At 44.3% G+C, this 20,401-nt stretch overlaps 1 protein-coding gene across 8 annotated transcripts in view; it reads left to right on the top strand.

Annotated features, from left to right (window-relative positions):
- The window catches only part of BCAS3 (BCAS3 microtubule associated cell migration factor), a 702,801-nt gene that overhangs the window by 38,878 nt on the left and 643,522 nt on the right, over positions 1–20,401 (top strand). For all 8 annotated transcript variants that reach the window (XM_087890109.1, XM_087890127.1, XM_087890106.1 and 5 more), the window contains exon 7: positions 14,586–14,658. In XM_087890109.1, the coding sequence (XP_087746235.1) occupies positions 14,586–14,658 (73 nt within the window). The remainder of the gene's footprint in view (positions 1–14,585; positions 14,659–20,401) is intronic.

Raw genomic sequence — 20,401 nt, 5'->3', positions numbered from 1 at the left:
TCGGGAGTAGGGCGGTATAGAAATTCAATAAAATAAAAATAAATAAAAATAAATCCTCTTTTTTTGGTGACCTTCTGACAAGCAAAAGTCAGCGGGGAAACCAGATTCACTTAACCACCGTGTTACTAACATAAGAGCTGCAGGGATTCACTTAACAGCTGCGGCAAGGAAGGGCGTAATATGGGGCAAAACTCACTTACCAACTGTCTCGCTTAGCAACAGAAATTTTGGCCTCAATTGTGGTCGTAAGTCGAGGACTACCTGTAATGCAGCCCCCACAAGAGATCATCAGCCTCTAACATTATTATGTGGTTTTCATGCATTAACTATATTATATATTTTATAAGACAATTCCTCTTTACTCATTCCAGCCCAGGCAAGCCGCAAGATCGGACACCTGTGATTTATACCAATTATATCTGTTTGTGTGTAATGTACACGGATGCTTATTTTTGCTTAGAAGTGAAGTGAGAGAAAAAGCCTCTTGAGACTTGGGAGTTTCCAGAGAGTCTCGGAAATCTGAATTGTAGACGATGCTAGGAAATGTTGGGTTTCCTATGCAAACTTACCGAGTTCATCAGAGCAGAAGTCCTCATGGTTAAAAGTTGTCGCGCTTTTTATTTTTCCTTCCTTGAACAGGGAAAACAAGAAAAGTAGGGTAACATTGCGAGGCATTTGTGCGGCTGAGAATGTTGCCTGATTTTCCTTATTAAATTTCTGTAAATGAGGTTAGCAGTTACTTAATCAGTCTTTTATTGTTTTGTTTTGTTTATTTGTATCCCACCTTTATCTACATATCCGAGATACCTCCCTCCTCCTGTTTTCTTCACAACAACAACCCGGTGAGGAGGGTTGGGCCGAGAGAAAATGACTGGCACAAAATCACCCAGCCGGCTTTCATGCCTAAAGTGGAACTAGAACTCATCATCTCCTGGTGATTGGTCCAAAATCACCCAGCCACTTTCATGCCTAAAGTGGGACTAGAACTCACCGTCTCCTGGTGATTGGTCCAAAATCACCCAGCCACTTTCATGCCTAAAGTGGGACTAGAACTCACCGTCTCCTGGTGATTGGTCCAAAATCACCCAGCCACTTTCATGCCTAAAGTGGGACTAGAACTCACCGTCTCCTAGTGATCGGCCCAAAGTCACCCAGCTGGCTTTCATGCCTAAGGCAGGACTAGAACTCACTGTCTCCTGGTGATTGGCCCAAAGTCACCCAGTTGGCTTTCGTGGCTAAGGCGGGACTAGAACTCACCATCTCCTGGTGATTGGCCCAAAGTCACCCAGTTGGCTTTCATGCCTAAGGCGGGACTAGAAGTCACAGTCTCCTGGTGATTGGCCCAAAGTCACCCAGTTGGCTTTCATGTCTAAGGCGGGACTAGGACTCACTGTCTCCTGGTGATTGGCCCAAAGTCACCCAGCTGGCTTTCGTAGATAAGGAGGGACTAGAACTCACCGTCTCCTGGTGATTGGCCCAAAGTCAGCCAGTTGGCTTTCATGGCTAAGGCGGGACTAGGACTCACCGTCTCCTGGTGATTGGCCCAAAGTCACCCAGTTGGCTTTCATGTCTAAGGCGGGACTAGGACTCACCGTCTCCTGGTGATTGGCCCAAAGTCACCCAGCTGGCTTTCATGCCTAAGGCAGGACTAGAGCTGACAGTCTCCTGGTGATTGGCCCAAAGTCACCCAGTTGGCTTTCGTGGCTAAGGCGGGACTAGAACTCACCATCTCCTGGTGATTGGCCCAAAGTCACCCAGTTGGCTTTCATGCCTAAGGCGGGACTAGAACTCACAGTCTCCTGGTGATTGGCCCAAAGTCAGCCAGTTGGCTTTCATGGCTAAGGCGGGACTAGGACTCACCATCTCCTGGTGATTGGCCCAAAGTCACCCAGTTGGCTTTCATGCCTAAGGCGGGACTAGAACTCACAGTCTCCTGGTGATTGGCCCAAAGTCACCCAGTTGGCTTTCATGTCTAAGGCGGGACTAGGACTCATCATCTCCTGGTGATTGGCCCAAAGTCACCCAGCTGGCTTTCGTGGCTAAGGCGGGACTTGAGCTCATGGTCTCCTGCTTTCTAGCCTAGTGCCTTAACCACTAGACCAAACTGTCTCTCATCTTCTTCTGTTAGCAGATTAAAATCATTTGAATGAAAAGATAGCTTTAAAAAAAAAATTAAATTCTGGTCAAAACAGCTTTTGCTACCTTGATGTTCTGACTATTCAGCTGAATGGCAAAAATGCGCTCTCCAGCAAGCGAGGCGTTGTAGAGTTCGTCTGAGCCTGGCTAACAGAGACGCTCGTGGAAGTAGCCCTTCCAAATAGCAGTGCGAATGGAAACCTCGCTTGAGATTCTGAATTTAATTCCGGGTTATGCAGAATTTTGCATTGCTCAAAATCTGCGACTTGCCTTTAAAAAAAAAAAAAGAAAAAAAAAAGAAAAAAGAAGGCAGCCTGAAGGGCTGACTTAGCATGTTTCTGTGTTAAATAAAGGAATAATAATTATTTAGGTTGATCTGTAAAAGAAGGCAGATGTTCGAGACGCCTGCATGCGGTCAAGCATCTTGGGTGGCTGTGTGGTTTTCCATCCTCTTAATACAAAAGTAATTCTTCAGCAGATGTATTACACAAACTCAGCTTGGTAGGTGACCCAATGTCAGTAGCTTTTAGCAGCCTGAGACCGAGCTAGGCGGATCTTGGCTTATTAAACGCTGCTATTTAAGTGATGGATTTCTGGTTAGATGGGTTAAAATGAAAGCTGTCCTGTGCAGGCCTTCAAAAGAAATTATAGGGCCTAATTTTCGTGATTCAAACCGTTTTAGAGCTATATATTAAAGCGGGTGAAAGTCCTAATGAAATCCACCTTCAGAGCTGTTCCGTGACTCCCCCACCGGCCTTCTTTACGGTTTAGCTTTCTAAATTTATTGCTAAATATATAATCGGCTGCGCCCATTAGAATGTTTTGCTTTTTTGCTTACCGACTTTAGGACTGAATATGGAAACTTTTTGTTAGCGCTCAGAATTTATGGACTGGGGAAGAAGTGATTCTCTGCTTAAAAGGGGGCTTACGGCAGCGAAAAAAAGGGGGGGGTTGTTTCTCCAGTGGATTTGGAAGGAAGCCATTTAGTTTTGTTTGGTAATAGATTTAGCACAAAGGCAAGCAATGCTTCACACAAAGTATAATTTAGTGCAGGAAGACGTGGTCATTGTCTGTTGCGTTTCAGCTGCCTTCGATTTTCTCTCTTAGAGGAACCAGCTTTGATGTGGGGATACTTCAGGGCGTGGTGGTTGAAAACCAGTGCTTTCCGATGTATACAGGTAGTCCTCGACGTACGACCACAACTGAGCCCGACGTTTGTGCTGCTAAGTGGGAGGTTAAGTGAGTTTTGGCCCATTTTGCGACCCTTCTTGCCACAGTTGTTAAGTGAATCACTGAAGGTAGGAACACGGATGTTCAGTGAATCTGGCTCCCCCGTGGACTTTGCTTGGCAGAAGGTCACATGATCCCGGGATACCGCAACCGTCATAAACATGAACCAGTTGCCAAGTGGCTGAAGGTCGCCAAAGGTGAGACATTGCAACCGTCGTAAGCACATGCCAGTTGCCAAACATCTTAATTTTGGTCACGTGATCATGGGGATGCTGCAACGGCCGTTAAGTGTGAACAGTGGTCATAAGTCGCTTTTTCAATGCCGTTGCAACTTCGAGTGGTCACTAAACAAATGGTTGTAAATCAAGGACTAGCTATATTACAAGAATCTTAATGTGAAAATACTAAAGTTTGTGTTGTTGTCTAAATAGGGAGTGATGCAATTTGCAAAGTAGCCAACTGGCCTTATGTAGTTGAAAAAAAAAGGGGGGCAATGTATTTATTTAGTGTATTTTTATTTCCCCCCCCCTCCAATATGACTAACATTTCTGCACTTCCTTAATTTACCCTTTGTTTGATCTGGATTATGCACTAATTTAGTTTCTTTCACCTGGTCATGAATTGAACCACACCAAACTTTGTATTAAGGTTTGATTAGCTTTTCTGGATTTCAGCTCAGTTTTCATCACAGTTGGTGAGCTTTTGTTTTCCTGGATGAGATATCACCCATTAAATAGAAATATCACTTAGACTTATATACCGCTTCACAATGCTTTACAGCACTCTCTTAAGCGGTTTACAGAGCCTATTGCCCCCAACAATCTGTGTCCACATTTTACCAACCTCAGAAGATGTGTGTGTGTGTGTGTATTATATGTGTGTGTGTGCATGTATATCACGGGTGGGTTCTAAATTTTTTTACTACCGGTTCTGTGGGCGTGGCTTATTTTGTGGACGTGGCTTGATGGGGGGGTGTAATGTGAATGGGTGGGCGTGGCCAACTTCTTTTTTTTAACTTTTAAAGCATTTTTTCTACAACCTTAAGAGGTTGCAGAAAAAAATGCTTTTTTAAAAGCCTCTTGACGATCCCAGCTGAGCCACATGATCATCAGAGGCTTTTTTTTTTTTTTACTTTTAAAAGCATTTTTTCGGCTAAAGAGGTTGTAGAAAAAATGCTTCTAAAAGTTTTTTTTAAAAAAGCCTCTGATGAGGTGGGCGGGGTAAGCAAGCAGCGACCGGGCTGGGGACCGGTTCGGGGGCGTGGCCAGCCAAAGTTATTACTGGTTCTCCAAACTACTACAAATTTTTACTACCGGTTCTTGCGAACCGGTGCGAACCAGGAGCAACCACGACTGATATATTCTTTCTGGACCGGGACTCCCTACGCAGAGTCACTCAAGCACTCGTCACTTCTCGTCTGGACTATTGTAACGCTCTCTACATGGGGCTCCCCTTGGGGTACACCCGGAGGCTCCAACTGGTGCAGAATGCGGCCGCGCGGGGGATTATGGGAGCGACGGGGCGCTCCCATGTGACTCCTCTCCTGCGCGAGCTGCATTGGCTTCCGGTGGACTTCCGGGTGCGCTTCAAGGTGTTGGTGATCACCTTCAAAGCGCTCCATGGCTTAGGGCCAGGATACTTACGGGACCGCCTTCTGCCACCAATAGCCTCCCACCGGTCGGTTCGCTCCCACAGAGAGGGTCTCCTCAGGGTGCCGTCGGCCAGACAATGCCGGCTGATGACCCCCAGGAGGAGAGCCTGCTCTGTGGTGGCACCTACCCTATGGAACAATCTACCCCCAGAGATACGAGTGATCTCCGACCTCCGGATCTTTCGTCGGGCCCTAAAAACTTATTTTTTTCAGTTAGCCGGTCTGTCTTGATTTTAGGGTTAGTTTTAAAATTTTAATATTGATTTTAATTGACAAGTTTTAAATTATGGGCCAAATTTATAAATTATTTTTAACTTTATTTTTAACTGTGATGTTTGTATAGATGTTTTTATCTTGGCTGTTCACCGCCCTGAGTCCGAAAGGAGAAGGGCGGTATAGAAATTTGAATAATAAATAAATAAATAAATATGTATATATACTGTATGGATGGATGTTATAGATGTAGATGGATGGATGGAGGTAGGTAATGGATGGATGGATGGATGGATGGATGTAGATAGATAGATAGATAGATAGAGAGAGAGAGAGAGTGTGAGAGATAGAGATGATAGAGAGATAGGATTGGTTCTGTTGGCAGAATACTCATTATGTTTCCAAAATGGAGCGAAAGACTGTCACTCAATAGATGGATTTTTCCTGTGCAAGCAGGAGACCTGATATAATCCCTGCCCTCTCCCAGGGTGGCTAAGATCCAATCTGAAATCTAGAAGGCTGCTTCTACCTAGTCCGCCCGGGGCAACATTGACTTGGGTGGATGAAAAATCTGACTTGTCCTGAAGCAGCTTCCCTTACTTGTCTTCTAAAACAGAGGAATTCCCCCCCCCTCCCTGTGAGGTAATCTCACAAAAGCTCCCAATTATAGAAAGAAGAATAGAACACAGACAGATGTGCTGTCGCAATATGTACCAGAAGTACAAATTACAATTATATCCTGCTTACTGCCTCACAGGGCGAAAAAAAAAAAAAAATCCAGCAGAAGCTGGAGAAAGATAATTTAGAAACTTGCCTGCCTGTTTTTCCTTCATATTTATATAAGGGATTAGAGACTGCTCCTGAAAGCAAACTTGAAAGTTACTGATGGGCATTTAGATTTCTATGGGGGTGGGTGGGTGGGGAACCTGTCCCTTCTTGTCTCGCTATTTCTCTTCTGTGAAACTCTTAGGTTTGATGGCCTCGGAGTTTTGACCTAGACCAGGGGTCCTCAAAGTACGCCGCACGGGCCAAATATGGCCCGCTGAAGCCATTAATCCGGCCCGCAAGGCTGCCCCGGCCACATCGCCCCACCTGCCCACCGGCCCCCATCTGCCTTCTGGAGGCCGAAGCCAAAAACGGGACGTGGGGAGGCCCCAGGAGGCCAAAAACGGACCTGTTTTTGGCCTCCCCAGCCGCCAGACACACACACACACACACACACACACACACACACACACACACACAGAAGTCCCTCATCCCCCCCCCCACCCCCAAGGCAGCCACATCCTTTCCCTAACCAGCTTTCCACCCCCAGGAGCATAACAAATTAAAGTTAAATTTGTGTGTATTGTTTAAAGGACTGCTAAATTGGCCACGCCCACCTAGTCACATGACCACGTAGCCACACCCACACAGTCACATGACCACCTAGCTACTCTCACCCAGCAGGTCCGGCCCTCTGACAATTTTAGGGACCGTGAATTGGCCCCCTGTTTAAAAATTTTAAGGACCCCTGACCTAGATGAAGCAAGAAGCAGGAGTTTTCCTAAATCTATAATAAAATAATTTTCCATCATCTACTGCCTGATCTTATTAACTGTAGGTACTCCACTTACTGTGCTATTTTGTCTTCTCTAAAGGGACATGAATCACAGGTTAGTCCTCAACCTACAACCACAATTGAGCCCCAAATTTCTGTTGTTCAGCAAGACATTTGTTAGGTGAATTTTGCCCCCATTTTACGACCTTTCTTGTCACAGTTGTTGAGTGAATCACTGCAGTTGTTAAATTAGGTCACAATTGCTAAATGAATCTGGCTTCCCCATTGACTTTGCTTGTCAAAAGGTTGCAGAAGGGGATCACGTGACTCCGGGACATTGCAACCGTCATAAATATGAGCCAATGGCCAAGTGTCTGAATTTTGATCACGTGATTTCAGGGATACTACAATGGTTGTAAGTGTGAAAAATGGTCATAAGTGACTTTTTTCAATGCCTTTGTAACTTTGAACGGTCACTAAATGAACTGTTGTAAGTTGAGGACTACCTGTATTACCTTTAGAACAGGGATGTCCAGCCTTGGCCACTGTAAGACTTCTGGACTTCAAATCCCAGAAATCCACAGCCGGCATGTTGAAGTCCACAAGTGTTAAAAGTAGACTGCCCTGCTTTAAAAGTTATTGGGGTTTATATTTCCCATACTTCTCCAAACATATAGATAGTCCTTGACTTATGACCACAACGGAGCCCAAAATTTCAGTTGCTAAGCAGACAATTGTTAACTGAATAGTGCCCAATTTTACAACCTGGCACAGTTATTAAGTGACTCACTGCAGTTGTTAAGTTAGTAACATTGTGGTTGTAAGTTGAGTATTACCTGTAATTACCGTGTTTCCCCGAAAATAAGACCCTGTCTTATATTTTTTTGAACCCTGAAATAAGCACTTGGCCTTATTTTTGGGGAGGTCTTATTATTTTGGGGCACATGGAGCAAGACGGGGCTCCTCTTGCCGTCTTACCTGATTTCCAGCTCTGTCTCCCTAACCCTAACGAGAGGAAATGGCGGGGACCGGCTGTACATGCAGTTAAATATTTTCGGGGAGGGCTTATTTTCAGGGGGGGCTTATTTTAGTGCATGCGCTCAAAAGCTTCCTTCCTTCCTTCCTTCCTTCCTTCCTTCCTTCCTTCCTTCCTTCCTTCCTTCATTTATTGGTTCGATTTATATGCCGCCCTTCTCCGGAGGATGGCTTACAATGCGTTAAGCAATAGCCTTCATACTTTTGTATATACCTGCTTAGTAGGGCTTTCGCGCCCCCCCCCCCAGCGGTGTTCTTTTTTATACAAAGTCAGCTTATTGCCCCCACAATCCGGGTCCTCATTTTACCTACCTTTGAAAGGATGGAAGGCTGAGTCAACCTTGAGCCTGGGGAGATTCGAACTCGCAGTAATTGCAGGCAGCTGGTGCTATTTAACAGTACTTTAACAGTACTTTAGTCTGCTGCGCCACCAAGGCTCTTATTCATCTTCCTTCCTTCCTTCCTTCCTTCCTTCCTTCCTTCCTTCCTTCCTTCCTTCCTTCCTTCCTTCCTTCCTTCCTTCTCTCTTTCTCTCTCTCTCCTCTCCCTCTCTCCCTCTCTCTCTCCCTCATTCTTTCCCATTTAAACAAGATTGCGGAGGAGGTGTGGCGCCTTGTTGGCAGTAGACAAGTTTTCATTACTTTAATTGTGTGGTTTATCAGGATTTTCAGCTTTGGGGAGGAGGGTTTGCGGGTTAAATGCAAGAGTGTTATGACAGAATTAAAAGGATTTAGAATAAATAGGAGTTAAAGGAGGGGAAAAAGCCCTTTGCAACGGGATTTCTATACCTTTTTGATTTGATGGATTTGGCAAGCTGCGGGCTTAAGAAAATATTCCCTGTAAAATGCTGTTTGGCATTTGGTTAAATGCTCTGTACGGAGCAGGTGTGTCGCGCCAGTGAGTTGCACATAGAAAACACACAATCTCCTATATTTTTAAAAACACTGTAATCCACTCTAACCTGGAAGGATTAATCCCTTCTATCTCCCAGCCTTGTCAGCTTGTGGGTGAGGCAAATTGTTAAAAACTCTGCAAACACAGGGGACACCGTTCCATTATTTCAAACCTGTGTTTCACAACCTTGGCAACTTTAAGCTGTGTGGACTTCACCTCCCAGAATTCCCCAGCCAGAAACGTGAAACCACATTTTGTTTTCTATAACAGGTAGTCCCTCACTTACAACCTTTTACAGGTAGTCCTCGGCTTAACAACAGTTCATTTAGTGACCGTTCAAAGTTATGGTGGCACTGGAAAAAAAGTAACTTACGACCATTTTTCAGTTATGACCATTGCAGCATCCCCATGGTCACCTCATTTACATTCAGATGCTTGATAACTGACTCGCATTTATGACGGTTGCAGTGTCCCGGAGTCATGTGATCCCCTTTTGCAACCTTCTGACAAGCAAAGTCAATGGGGAAGCCAAATTCACTTAACGACCGTATTATTAATTTAAGAACTGCGGTGATTCACTCAACAAATGTGGCAAGAAAAGTCGTAAAATGGGGCAAAGCCCACTTAACAAATTTCTCACTTAGGAACCTAAATTTTGGGCTCAGTTGTGGTTTTAAATTGAGGACTACCTGTATTTAGTGATCATTCGAAATTACAGCAACACTGAAAAAAGTGATTTATAACTTGGTGGTTGTAAGAGCCATGATGGCACAGTGGTTAGAATGCAGTATTCTGCATTCTAACTCTGCCCACTGCCAGCAGTTCAATCCTGACCGGCTCAAGGTTGACTCAGCCTTCCATCCTTCCAAGGTTGGTAAAATGAGGACCCAGATTGTTGGGGGCGTTAGGCTGACTCTGTAAACTGCTTAAAGAGCTGTAAGGTAGTATATAAGTCTACATGCTATTGCTATTGGTCCTCTCATGTATAACCATTGCAGCATTTCCGTGGTCATGTGATCAAAATTTGGATGTTTGACAACCGGCATGTATTTATGAGGGCTGCAGCATCCTGGAGTCATGTGATCACCATTCGTTACCTTCCCAGGTGTTCTGCCCCAGCTACGGACCACAAAGAACACAGCACACACAAAGTCTGTACAAAACTTAATTTACTAAAATAACTCAGTCTGTTTCCAAACGAAGACTGTTAATAAACTTTCTTAACAGCATACAAGAAAACAAAGATAAAGTAATCACAATCTTACTAAGGTTGGCAGAAAGCCCAGAAGCAATTTGCGGAGAATCCAGACGCGAAGGAGAATGAACTAAAGTTGTTCCCTACAAATTGCTTCAGTCAGCATTCCTCCTTAAATAGGCTAAGGGAGTGGCCAATTAGCCCCAAGCCTTACTCTCAGGGAGACCTCCTCCTGAGGAGCCACTTCTGCCTTTTGGCAGCTCTGCGCGCCCGTGCATCGAGAAGAGGCTCCTCCTCTTCTTCCTCTTCACTTATGGGAGCTTCTGGAGGTTCTGAAGGCCGTGGCTGAATCCCCGCCTCTGGCACCACATCTTCTCCAGCCTCCTCACTGTCTGACTCAAGTGCCAGCTGCACAGGCTGCTGGCGCAGCACCACACCAGCCTCCTCACTGTCGGAATCAGCTACAATCCGCACAGGCCGCTGACCGGCCACAACACCAGTCAGCTTCCAACAAGCAAAGTCAATGGGGGAAGTTGGATTCATTGAATGACCACCTGATTTACTTAACAACTGCAATGATTCGCTTGACAACCATGGATTGTTATGAGGGGTCCTTGGTGCCCTCTGAGCTTGCTTGTTTTCTTGCAGGCGTTTCATTACCCAACTAGGTAACATCATCAGTGCTGGAAGGGAGTGGGTTTTGCGGAGAGGAGGAGGAAGACGATGACTGTAGGGTCCTTGGTGCCCTCTGAGCTTGCTTATTTTCTTGCAGACGTTTCATGACCCAACTGGGTAACATCATCAGTGCTAGTCGATTGTTAATTGATTGTTATTTTTAAATTTTAAAAAATGGGACCTGTGCATGTTTCAAGGTTCATCCAACTGCTTAGGTATCTTTTGTTTTCCAGTTTTCCTACCTTTATAGAAGCACTAGGCACTCTTAGAGGTGCATTAAAAGGTTGTGATAGAAAAATACCCATTTCCCCCTCCTCCCCCACCCACCCGAGGATCCTTTTATTTTAAAATAAGGTATTTTTCTGGTCTACGGCATTCTCCATGTAACTCTTTTTCAAGTTTGTGTTTTAGGCAAAGTTGGGTTGGTTTGCTGGGAGTGACAGTTTTGTTTGCCCGAGTTTCTTAAAAGGGCTTCCAATGTTTATCAACAGAGGGTTCATATAATGTAAATGTGCTCATAGAATGGATTGTTGATTGTAAAACTGTCTCTGTGAGTCATTAAATGTTGAATAAACCGAGACATAATTGGGGAGGACGAATTTTGTAGATGATTGGTAAACGTTTTAAGTGCACAGATTCTACCGGGGCTCTTTAATCTTCGGGAATACTGTTGAGTGAAAAATCTGTCTTTCTGCGTTAATGGTTTTTCTGTTCAGATTATTTCAGATTATTTCATTTTTAGAAGACCCGTGGTTAAACTGTGAATTTAAGCTCTGTGAAGAGCTTTTTCAGCAATATTTTTCGGTGGATCAAATGGCCTGAATTCCATTAAGAAAGAAGTCAATTCTTAACTCTTAAATATCGTTTTATCATTACTATTATTTATTTTTAGATTTTCTTTGAGTGTAACAGAAATACAGGTAGTCCATCGATTTACCGCCACAATTGAACCCAGAATTTCTGTTGCTAAGTGAGAAATTTATTAAGTGAATTTTGCCCCATTTTACGACTTTTCTTGTCATGTTTGTTAAGTGAATCACTCAGGTTTTAAATTAGTAACACGGTTGTTAAGTGAATTTGACTTCCACATTGTCTTTGCTGGTCAGAAAGTCGCAAAAGGGGATTACATAACCCCGGGACACTGCAACCGTCATAAATACCAACCACTTGTCAAGTATTCAAATATAAATCACGTGACCATGGGGATGCTGCAACGGTCATAAGTATGAAAAATGGTCATAACTCACTTTTTTCAATGCCGTTGTAACTTCGAACAGTCACTAAACAAACTGTTGTAAGTCGAGGACTACCTGTACTTAAACAGAGTTGAACATAGTCCAATTGCTCTATTTTATTCATAGAACTTCCCTAATTATCAGTAACAGAATTTGGGGTGCATCTCAGTCTTTGACAGGTTTTCAGTAACATTTATAAAAAAAAATGGTTCACAAATAAGATTTTCTATGAAGAACAAAATAACTGAACTGGAATAGGTTTTTTTTTTTTCATAAATAAAGATTAGAATGTCCTCGACTATTCTACTGCATGCAAATCAAAGTGATAAGACCCATTCAGTAAGAGTTGCCCTACATGTAACTGGAGATAAATTTCCAACAAACTTCTCAATATAGAATATAAAATCAGAATAGAGCTGGAAGGAAACTTGGAGGTCTTCTAGTCCAGCCCCCTGCTCAAGCAGGAGATCCTATAGCCATGATGGCGAACCTATGGCATGCGTGCCACGGGTGGCATGCGGAGCCATGTTGGTGGGCACACGAGCATTGCCCTAGTTCAGCTCTGGCGCACGTAGCTGATTTTTGGACCTTCCGAGCCCACCGGAAGTCGGGAAACAGGATGTTTCTGGCCTCCGGAGGGCCTCCACGGGGTGGGGGGAAGGCCGTTTTCGCCCTCCCCAGGCTCCTAGAAAGGCTCTGGAGCCTGGGGAGAGCGAAAAACAGGCCTACTGGGCCATCGCATGCCAATAGCGGGGGGAGGGCAGGGGGGGTGGTCACACATGCATGCATGGGGGGGGCGGAATGCATTGAATTATGGGTATGGGCACTGCGCCCATGACCCCCCCCCGCGTGACCCCCACTTTTGGCACGCGATGGCAAAAAGGTTTGCCATCACTGTCCTAGGCTCAACCCCTTCGTTCTTTGATTGTCACTTTGTGAATATATCTCTGGGCATGAAAAAAAATATGTCAAATAAAATATATACAGGAAAAAAATACAAAATAAATTATTTTGCCCAATAGAAAGATCTGCCAGCAGGTATATATGTGGATGTATGTTTGTGTGTAACAGAAAGATTATAACATCAACTTTTCATCATTATGAAACACCCCCCTCAGCAGAAATGGCTTCAGAAACAATCTAAGAACAAGGAGAGTGTGAAATTGAGAAAAAAAGCCTCCTGGGCTCAGCAGAAATGTGGCCATAATGCTCTCGATTACCAATTGAACCTTCACTAATTAGGAGGAGAGAGAGATTAATTAGCGAATGAGAGAGGCAAAGAGACAGACAAGGGCCTTGGAGCCTCATCTCAGTTTAGAGAAGACAGTGGTCCTCAGGGTAATCTGATTCAGGACTGTTTTTTTTTTTTTAAATGACCCCATAATCCCTTGCGGCGTGGAGTCTGGGCAATGAATGGAGCTGAGTGTTTACTGGCCGGATGCCCTTCCTGTCACCAGTGCAGAGTTTTGTTCAGCAGATACATTCTCAGTGTGCCCAGAGAGAGAAGTATCTGCCTCTACCTAGGATTGAACCCACAGCCTCCTGATTTTGAGGCGAGAGAGCTCCATCTCTAGGCCACCGCACCACTCTGATTCAAGACTGTTACAAGATTTTAAGGTGGTATATCGCTCATGGGATGTCATAGCTCCCTTTTGAGCATTGTTAGAACACAAGGGCGTCCCATTTTGGCAACTTTAAGACCTGTGGACTTCAACTCCCAGGATTCTTCAGCCAGCATGGCACAAGCCTTCAAGTTGCCAAGGTGGGACACCCCTGACTTGAACCAAAGTAGCTGTAGTTAGAAACACGGTCTGTGCATATGTCAGTGTAAGCCTTTTTTTACCTTTGTTAAGCAAAAACATTAATGGCCCTTCAAAACTGTGCACTATGAACTATGTTTAGTTCAATCTATCTAGAAGAAATTTCCTGAGGCCAGGACAAGAAGCAACGGATGGAAATTAATCAAGGAGAGAAGCAACCTAGAACTAAGGAGGAATTTTATGACAGTGGGAACTCAGGAGCCTGAGTGGCGTAGGAGGCTAATGCCTCCTACTAAGGCAGCATTTAACATCCAGCTGCCTGCAATTACTGCGAGTTCAGTTCTCACCAGGCTCAAGGTCGACTCAGCCTTCCATCCTTTCTAAGGTGGGTAAAATGAGGACCCGGTTTGTGGGGGCAATAAGCTGACTTTGTATAAATATACAAAAGTATGAAGGCTATTGCTTAATGCATTGTAAGCCGCCCTGAGTCTCCGGAGAAGGGCGGCATATAAAAATAAAAAACAAAAACAAAAAAACAACAACAATTAACCAGTGGAACAACTTGCCTCCAGAAGTTGTGAATGCTCCAACACTGGAAGTTTTTAAGAAGATGTTGGATAACCATTTGTCTGAAGTGGTGTAGGGTTTCCTGCCTAAGCAGGGGGTTGCACTAGAAGACCTCCAAGGTCCCTTCCAACTCCGTAATTCTATTCTATTCATGTATATTAACCCACACAGTGTGGCTGCAGTATTGTTATTTCTTTACTTTACTTCACCCTGTTTATTGCTGTTATTACTACTATTATCCTCTGTGTTGCTTTGCAAGCATGCCAAGTAGTTCCATACTGGAGGCAAATTCCTTATGTGTCTAACCACATTTGTCCAAATAAAGTCTTCAATTCGATTCGACTCAATAATAGCGCCTTTTATACGCCATTTGATCTCTTTCTGGTTAAATCATTCAGGGCAGCAAAGACATAATTAATGCTTTTGCTCGTCTCTTGTGTTCTGCTCCATCCAGATCGCGAGAAGAGTGATAACTTTGCTGAGAAGAGGCCTCTCCTTGCTGTGTGCAAAAGCATCGGATCTTCTGGGTAAGATGATTACATCCAGAGGGGTTTGCTCTGTGACCTTGTTGGGTTGTTATAATAAAGACAGCAAGGAGCCCAGTTGAGCCTTAAAGACTTAATTGGCTCATTGTGGCAAATCCTGTGTGGGCCAGAGCTTGTTCCTATCTGATGTAGAGTGTGAACCTTTGTCTGAGATGAATTTGGGGCAGAGATGACTCCCCTTTTGGTCTCCAAAATACGTCTGCTTTCCTTCACAATATATATATATACCGTATTTTTCGGAGTATAAGACGCACTAGAGTATAAGACGCACCTTAGTTTTTGGGGAGGAAAATAAGAAAAAAGCTGATTGGCAGGTGGATCGGCCTCCCGGAATACCCCCGATCAGCTGTTCCCAGAGGTGAATTTTAGCAACAGGTTCCTTGGTTGTGAGCTCTGTGCCTTGCTTTTTTTTGCTTTTTTTTCTGCCTCTGAAACTTCTGAAACTCTGTTTCAGAAAAAACTTTTTCCTGCCTCTGAAAAAGAGCTTCAGAAAAAAAGCCTCCGAAGCTCTGTTTGAGGGCTTCTTTTATGAAGCTTTGCTTCTGATGATTTTTTCAGCCTCTGAAACCTCCCTTTGAGAAGCCACGTGGGGCTACATTCCAAGTATAAGACGCACCCAGATTTTCACCCTCTTTTTTGGGAAAAAGGTGCATCTTATACCCTGAAAAATACGGTATTTCTGAACAAATGTCATCATCCTCATCCTTGTAATTAATTACAGTCTTTGCCACCTCTTTCCTCCTATAACTTTTCCGGTTTTGTAATTATAGTTGTGGGTAAAGATAAAAAATACAGGTAGTCCTTGATTTATGACCACAATCCAGCCCAAAATTTCAGTTGCAAAGTGAGACAGTTGGTTAAGTGACTATTGCCCCATTTTTACGATCTTTCTCACCAGGGCTGTTAACTGAATCACTGCGTTTGTTAAATTAGTAACACGGTTGTTAAGTGAATCCCACTTCCCCATTGACTTTGCTTGTCAGACGGTCACAAAAGGTGATCACATGATCTTGGAACACTGCAACCGTCATAAATGTGAACCAGTTGCCAATCGTCTGAATTTTGATCATGTGACCATGGGGGTGCAGCAACGGTTGTAAGTGTGAACAGTGGTCGCAATGGTCGCTTTTTCCAGCAACGTTGTAACTTTGAATGGTCACCAACCTACTGTTGTAGGTTGAGGACTACCATGTTTTCCCGAAAATAAGCCCTAGCATGATTTTTCAGGATGCTCGTAATATAAGCCCTACCCCCAAAATAAGCCCCAGTTAAGATGGTCAGCCAGATTGACAGATTTATTGTATTTCCCTGAAAATAAGACCTAACTGGAAATAAGCCCTAATGTGTCTCTCGGAGCAAAAATTAATATAAGACCCGGTCTTATTTTTGGAGAAATACAGTACCCGTAAATGTTTACATTTCTGCAAGAAAGTAAACTTGGGTTTTATCTCAGGCTCCCTGAGCTTCTTCCTTTGTAATGATTTTAAAAAAACAAACAAACACTAAAATACTGTTTTTTGACTGAATAACCAATGTTTAGGAACAAATATGATGGGTACCATAGAAAAAAGAACCTGCAGCCCATGAGCTCGTGAAATCTGCTCTCACGATAATCCAAAATGCGGTGCCAAGAAAACCCCAATTTTGTATCTTTTGTAGAGGCAGAGTAAACAAACATAACATGATTCAGTCTTTATTCGCACATCTGCTTTTCGCGGAATGGAAGCAAAGAGTCACGCAGAACGCTTAAGCTCTCCTTTTTTGATCAGCGAAGAGGTTACTCAGCTCATTAGCGATGCTACTTGGGGATTTCTGAAAGTTGCATTGCAACATTATCCTTTAGGATATGTTTACAGCTTACGGGGTTGTTTACATTGGTGATTATATGCTTGTCAGGATGTTTATAATTCTACATGCAGCGTTTTTGGTCAGAAAGGCGTCATGTCCTCCTTGGACTCACAAGTGATGCTTTGGAGTCTGCCTGTTGTTCGTTCCTATTTTCAGCCGGTCCATTGCTAAGGTAGCCTAAGAAGAGAGTGGAATTTTTCCCACGAGTGTGTCTATGGAATTAGGAGAAAAGACACATTCTGCGCCAAGAAAAGTTTCGCGATTGGTCTTAATTTGCCACGCTTTGTTTTCAGAATGCTACTTTTTTTTTTCCAGGAAAAAGGCTTGAATTAAGTAGTTTCTCTTGTTGTCAGGTTGAGATCCAAAAATTCACACAAAGAAAAAGGGAGGGAAGAGAAATAAGCCATTCATGCTGTAATGTATGGTTAAAGTGTTGAATTGGGACTGGAGGGAACCAGATTTAAATTCAATCTCAGCCCTGAAAACTCATCAGAGATATTTGGGACCAATTGCAAGTAGTCCTTGACTTACGACTACAATTGATCTCCAAATTTCTGTTGCTGAGCAAGACAGTTACTTAGTGTGTTTTCCCTCATTTTACGACCTTTCTTGCCAACAGTTGTGAAGTGAATCACTGCAGTTGTTAATATAGTAACATGGTTGTTAAGTGAAGCTGGCTTCCCCATTGACTTTGCTTGTCAGAAGGTCGGGAAAGGAGATCACATGACCCCGGGACACTGCCACTGTCATAAGTATGAATCAGTTGCCAAGCGGATGAATTTTGATCACGTGACCGTGGGGATGCTAGAACAGTTGTAAGTGTGAAAAATGGTCTGACGTCACTTTTTAAAGTGCTGTTGTAACTTCGAACGGTCACTAAACAAATGGATGTAAGTTGAGGATTGCCTGTATAAGGGGTTGGCAACCTTAAACACTCAAAGAGCCACAAAGGTCCTAACCGGAAACCCCGCGTTCAATTCTGGAGCCAACCGGAAGTCCAGTTCCCCCACCATAGAGTCTCCTCCTAGCATGGCGTCCTTTTTCCTCTGCCAACCGGAAGTCTGGTTCCCCCACCATAGAGTCTCCACTGCATCTGTTTTCCTCTACCTGTCCTAACCGAAAGCCCTATCAATTGTGGAGCCGACTGGTGACAGGGAGCCGCAGCAGGGGAATCAAAGAGCCACATGCGGCTCCAGAGCCGCGGGTTGCCGATCCCTGGCCTATACTAATCTTTCCCAGTTCCAGTAGCAGCTTTGGGAGATTTCTAGTCACTTCGTGACTTTTAAAAATCTCAATCAGCGGTGTCCAGCTTAAGGATGGTGCCGTCTCCTCGGTCAAGCGGGGCCTATGCAAGATGTTGCTAACCCAAGTAGCATGCCGGTCCTCAGCCACACCGGTGGCCCGGAACGGACTCGAGATTTTAATTTGCTGCCAGAGAGAGCAGTTCCGCTTCAGATCACTTCAAGAGAACGGCAGGACTTCAATGTTCCCCTGCTTGGTGCGCGGAAGGTCTGAAGCACAGCCCTTGGCAGCCCTCCAGTTCAACCATCCAAGGATGGGAATGATTATAAACGACGGAGAACCCAAAGGGATGCAGGCAGTCCGGATTGACTGTACAGGGTTAAAATTTGCTGTCCTTGAAGGCAGCTGCCCCTCTTCACAAAGCGCTTTGTGTATGAAGTTATGGATGCTGAAGGAATGGATCAGGGGTGAAATGTAAAATTAGTTACTACTGGTTCTGTGGGCGTGGCTTGGTGTGTGTGGGGGGGTGACTGGCATGGCCAACTTTTTTTTTTTAAACTTTTTAAAGCATTTTTTCTAATGCTTTGAAAAGCCTCTGCTGCTCAGGAAACTCAGCTGGGATCGTCAGAGAGGCTTTTTTAAAAAAATATCTCTCTGGGGATCAGGCAACTCAGCTGGGATCATCAGAGACTTTTCAAAGCATTTTTTTTACCACCTTTTCGGCCAAGAGGTTGCAGAAAAAAAATGCTTTGAAGAGCCTCTGATGATCCCAGCTGAGCTGCGCGATCATCAGAGGCTTTTTTTTTTTTTTTACTTTGAAAAGCATTTTTTCGTCGGAAGAGGTTGTAGAAAAAATGCTTTTCAAAGTAAAAAAAAAAGCCTCTGATGATTGTGCGGCTCAGCTGGGCATGGGGGAGGGGGGCAAGGATTTTTGCTACCGGTTCTCTGAACCACCCGCTGCCATCGCTACTGGATTGGGCGATCCGGTCCGAACCGGGAGCATTTCACCCCTGGAATGGATCCACGCAAGGTTCTGTTCCCCTCGGAATGGAATCACAATTCCATCGTGATTCTGCCACTAACTCTGCCACTAACACTTTTTTACTAGGGGGCATGCTTGTTTTTTCATTTGCCACTCTGATCCATGCCTATAATACAGGTAGTCCTCGACCTACGGCCACCGTTGAGCCTGGAATTGAAGTTGCTGAGCAAGGCCGTTGTTAAGTGAGTTTTTGCCCCGTTTTACGACCTTTCTTGCCACAGTTGTTAAGTGATTCACTGCAGTTGTGAAGTTAGTAGCACGTTTGTTAAGTGAATCTGCTTTCCCCATTGATTTTGCTCGTCAGAAGGTCGCGAAAGGCGTCCCCAGGAAACTGCAACGGTCATAAATACGAGTCACTTGCCAAGCATCCAAATTTTGACCACGTGACGGTGGGGATGCCGCAACGGTCGCAAGTGTGAAAAATGGTCATAAGTCACTTTTTTTCAGTGCCTTGGTAACGCCAAATGGTCATCAAACGAACATCGGTTGTTAAGTGAATCTGGCTTCCCCGTTGACTTTGCTCGTCAGAAGGTCGTAAAAGGCGATCACGTGACCCAAAAACACTGCAATCGTCATAAATTTGAATCGCTCGCCAAGCACTGATGATGGGAGCACGGGGATGTTGCAATCGTCCTGAAGTGTGAAAAATGGTCATAAATCAATTTTTTCAGTGCCGCTGGGACTTTGGATGGTCACTAAATGAACAGCTGTAAGCCTAGAATTACTTGCACGAAGAGTAGGATTCTGGGATCACAAGCAAGATGGTTCTGGATTGCATGACACCCCCAGCCTCTCTTCTTCCTTCCACGTTGAAGAAAACTGAGCCTCTCTCTCTTCTCAACTGCAGAGCCCCTTAATCGAAGCTTTTAACATACAATAGAGTTGGAAGGGACCTTGGAGGTCATCTAGTCCAACCCCATGCCCAAGCAGGAGCCCCTATGCCATACCAGACAAATGGTTGTCCAGTCTCTTCATAAAAACTTCTAGTGATGAAGCTCCCAGAACTTTTAGAGGTAACTCATTCCACTGGTTATTTGTTCTCACTGTCAGGAAATTTCTTCTTAATTCCAGGTTGCTTCTCTGCTTGATTAGTTTCCGCCCGTTGCTTCTTGTCCTGCCCTATTGTGCTCTAGAAAATAGAACAGAACAGAATAGAACAGCAATTTAGAATAGAGTAGAATCCAGTAGAACAGAACAGAACAGAACAGAACAGAACCAGGGTAGGGTAGGGTAGGGTAGGGTAGGGTAGGGTAGGGTAGAGTAGAGTAGAGTAGAGTAGAATAGAATAGAATAGAATAGAATAGAATAGAATAGCAATTTAGAATAGAGTAGAATAGAATAGAATAGGGTAGGGTAGAGTAGAGTAGAGTAGAGTAGAGTAGAGTAGAGTAGAGTAGAGTAGAGTAGAGTAGAGTAGAGTAGAGTAGAGAGTGAAATGGGGAGAGTGCATGGGGAGAGTGAAAAACGGGCCTTCCAGTCCCACCAGAAGTTGGCAAACGGGCTCTTTCTGGCCTCTGGAGAGCCTCCAGAGTGGGTGGGGAAGACCGTTTTCGCCCTCCCCAGGCTCCTAGGAAGCCTCTTGGAACCTGGGGA

The sequence above is a fragment of the Pantherophis guttatus genome, chromosome 1 (assembly GCF_059756535.1).
Source record: "Pantherophis guttatus breed Tessera chromosome 1, ASM5975653v1, whole genome shotgun sequence".
Taxonomy (NCBI): Eukaryota; Metazoa; Chordata; class Lepidosauria; order Squamata; family Colubridae; genus Pantherophis; species Pantherophis guttatus.
The sequence above is the reverse complement of the archived record's forward strand: the minus strand, read 5'-3'. Positions and strand labels throughout refer to the sequence as shown.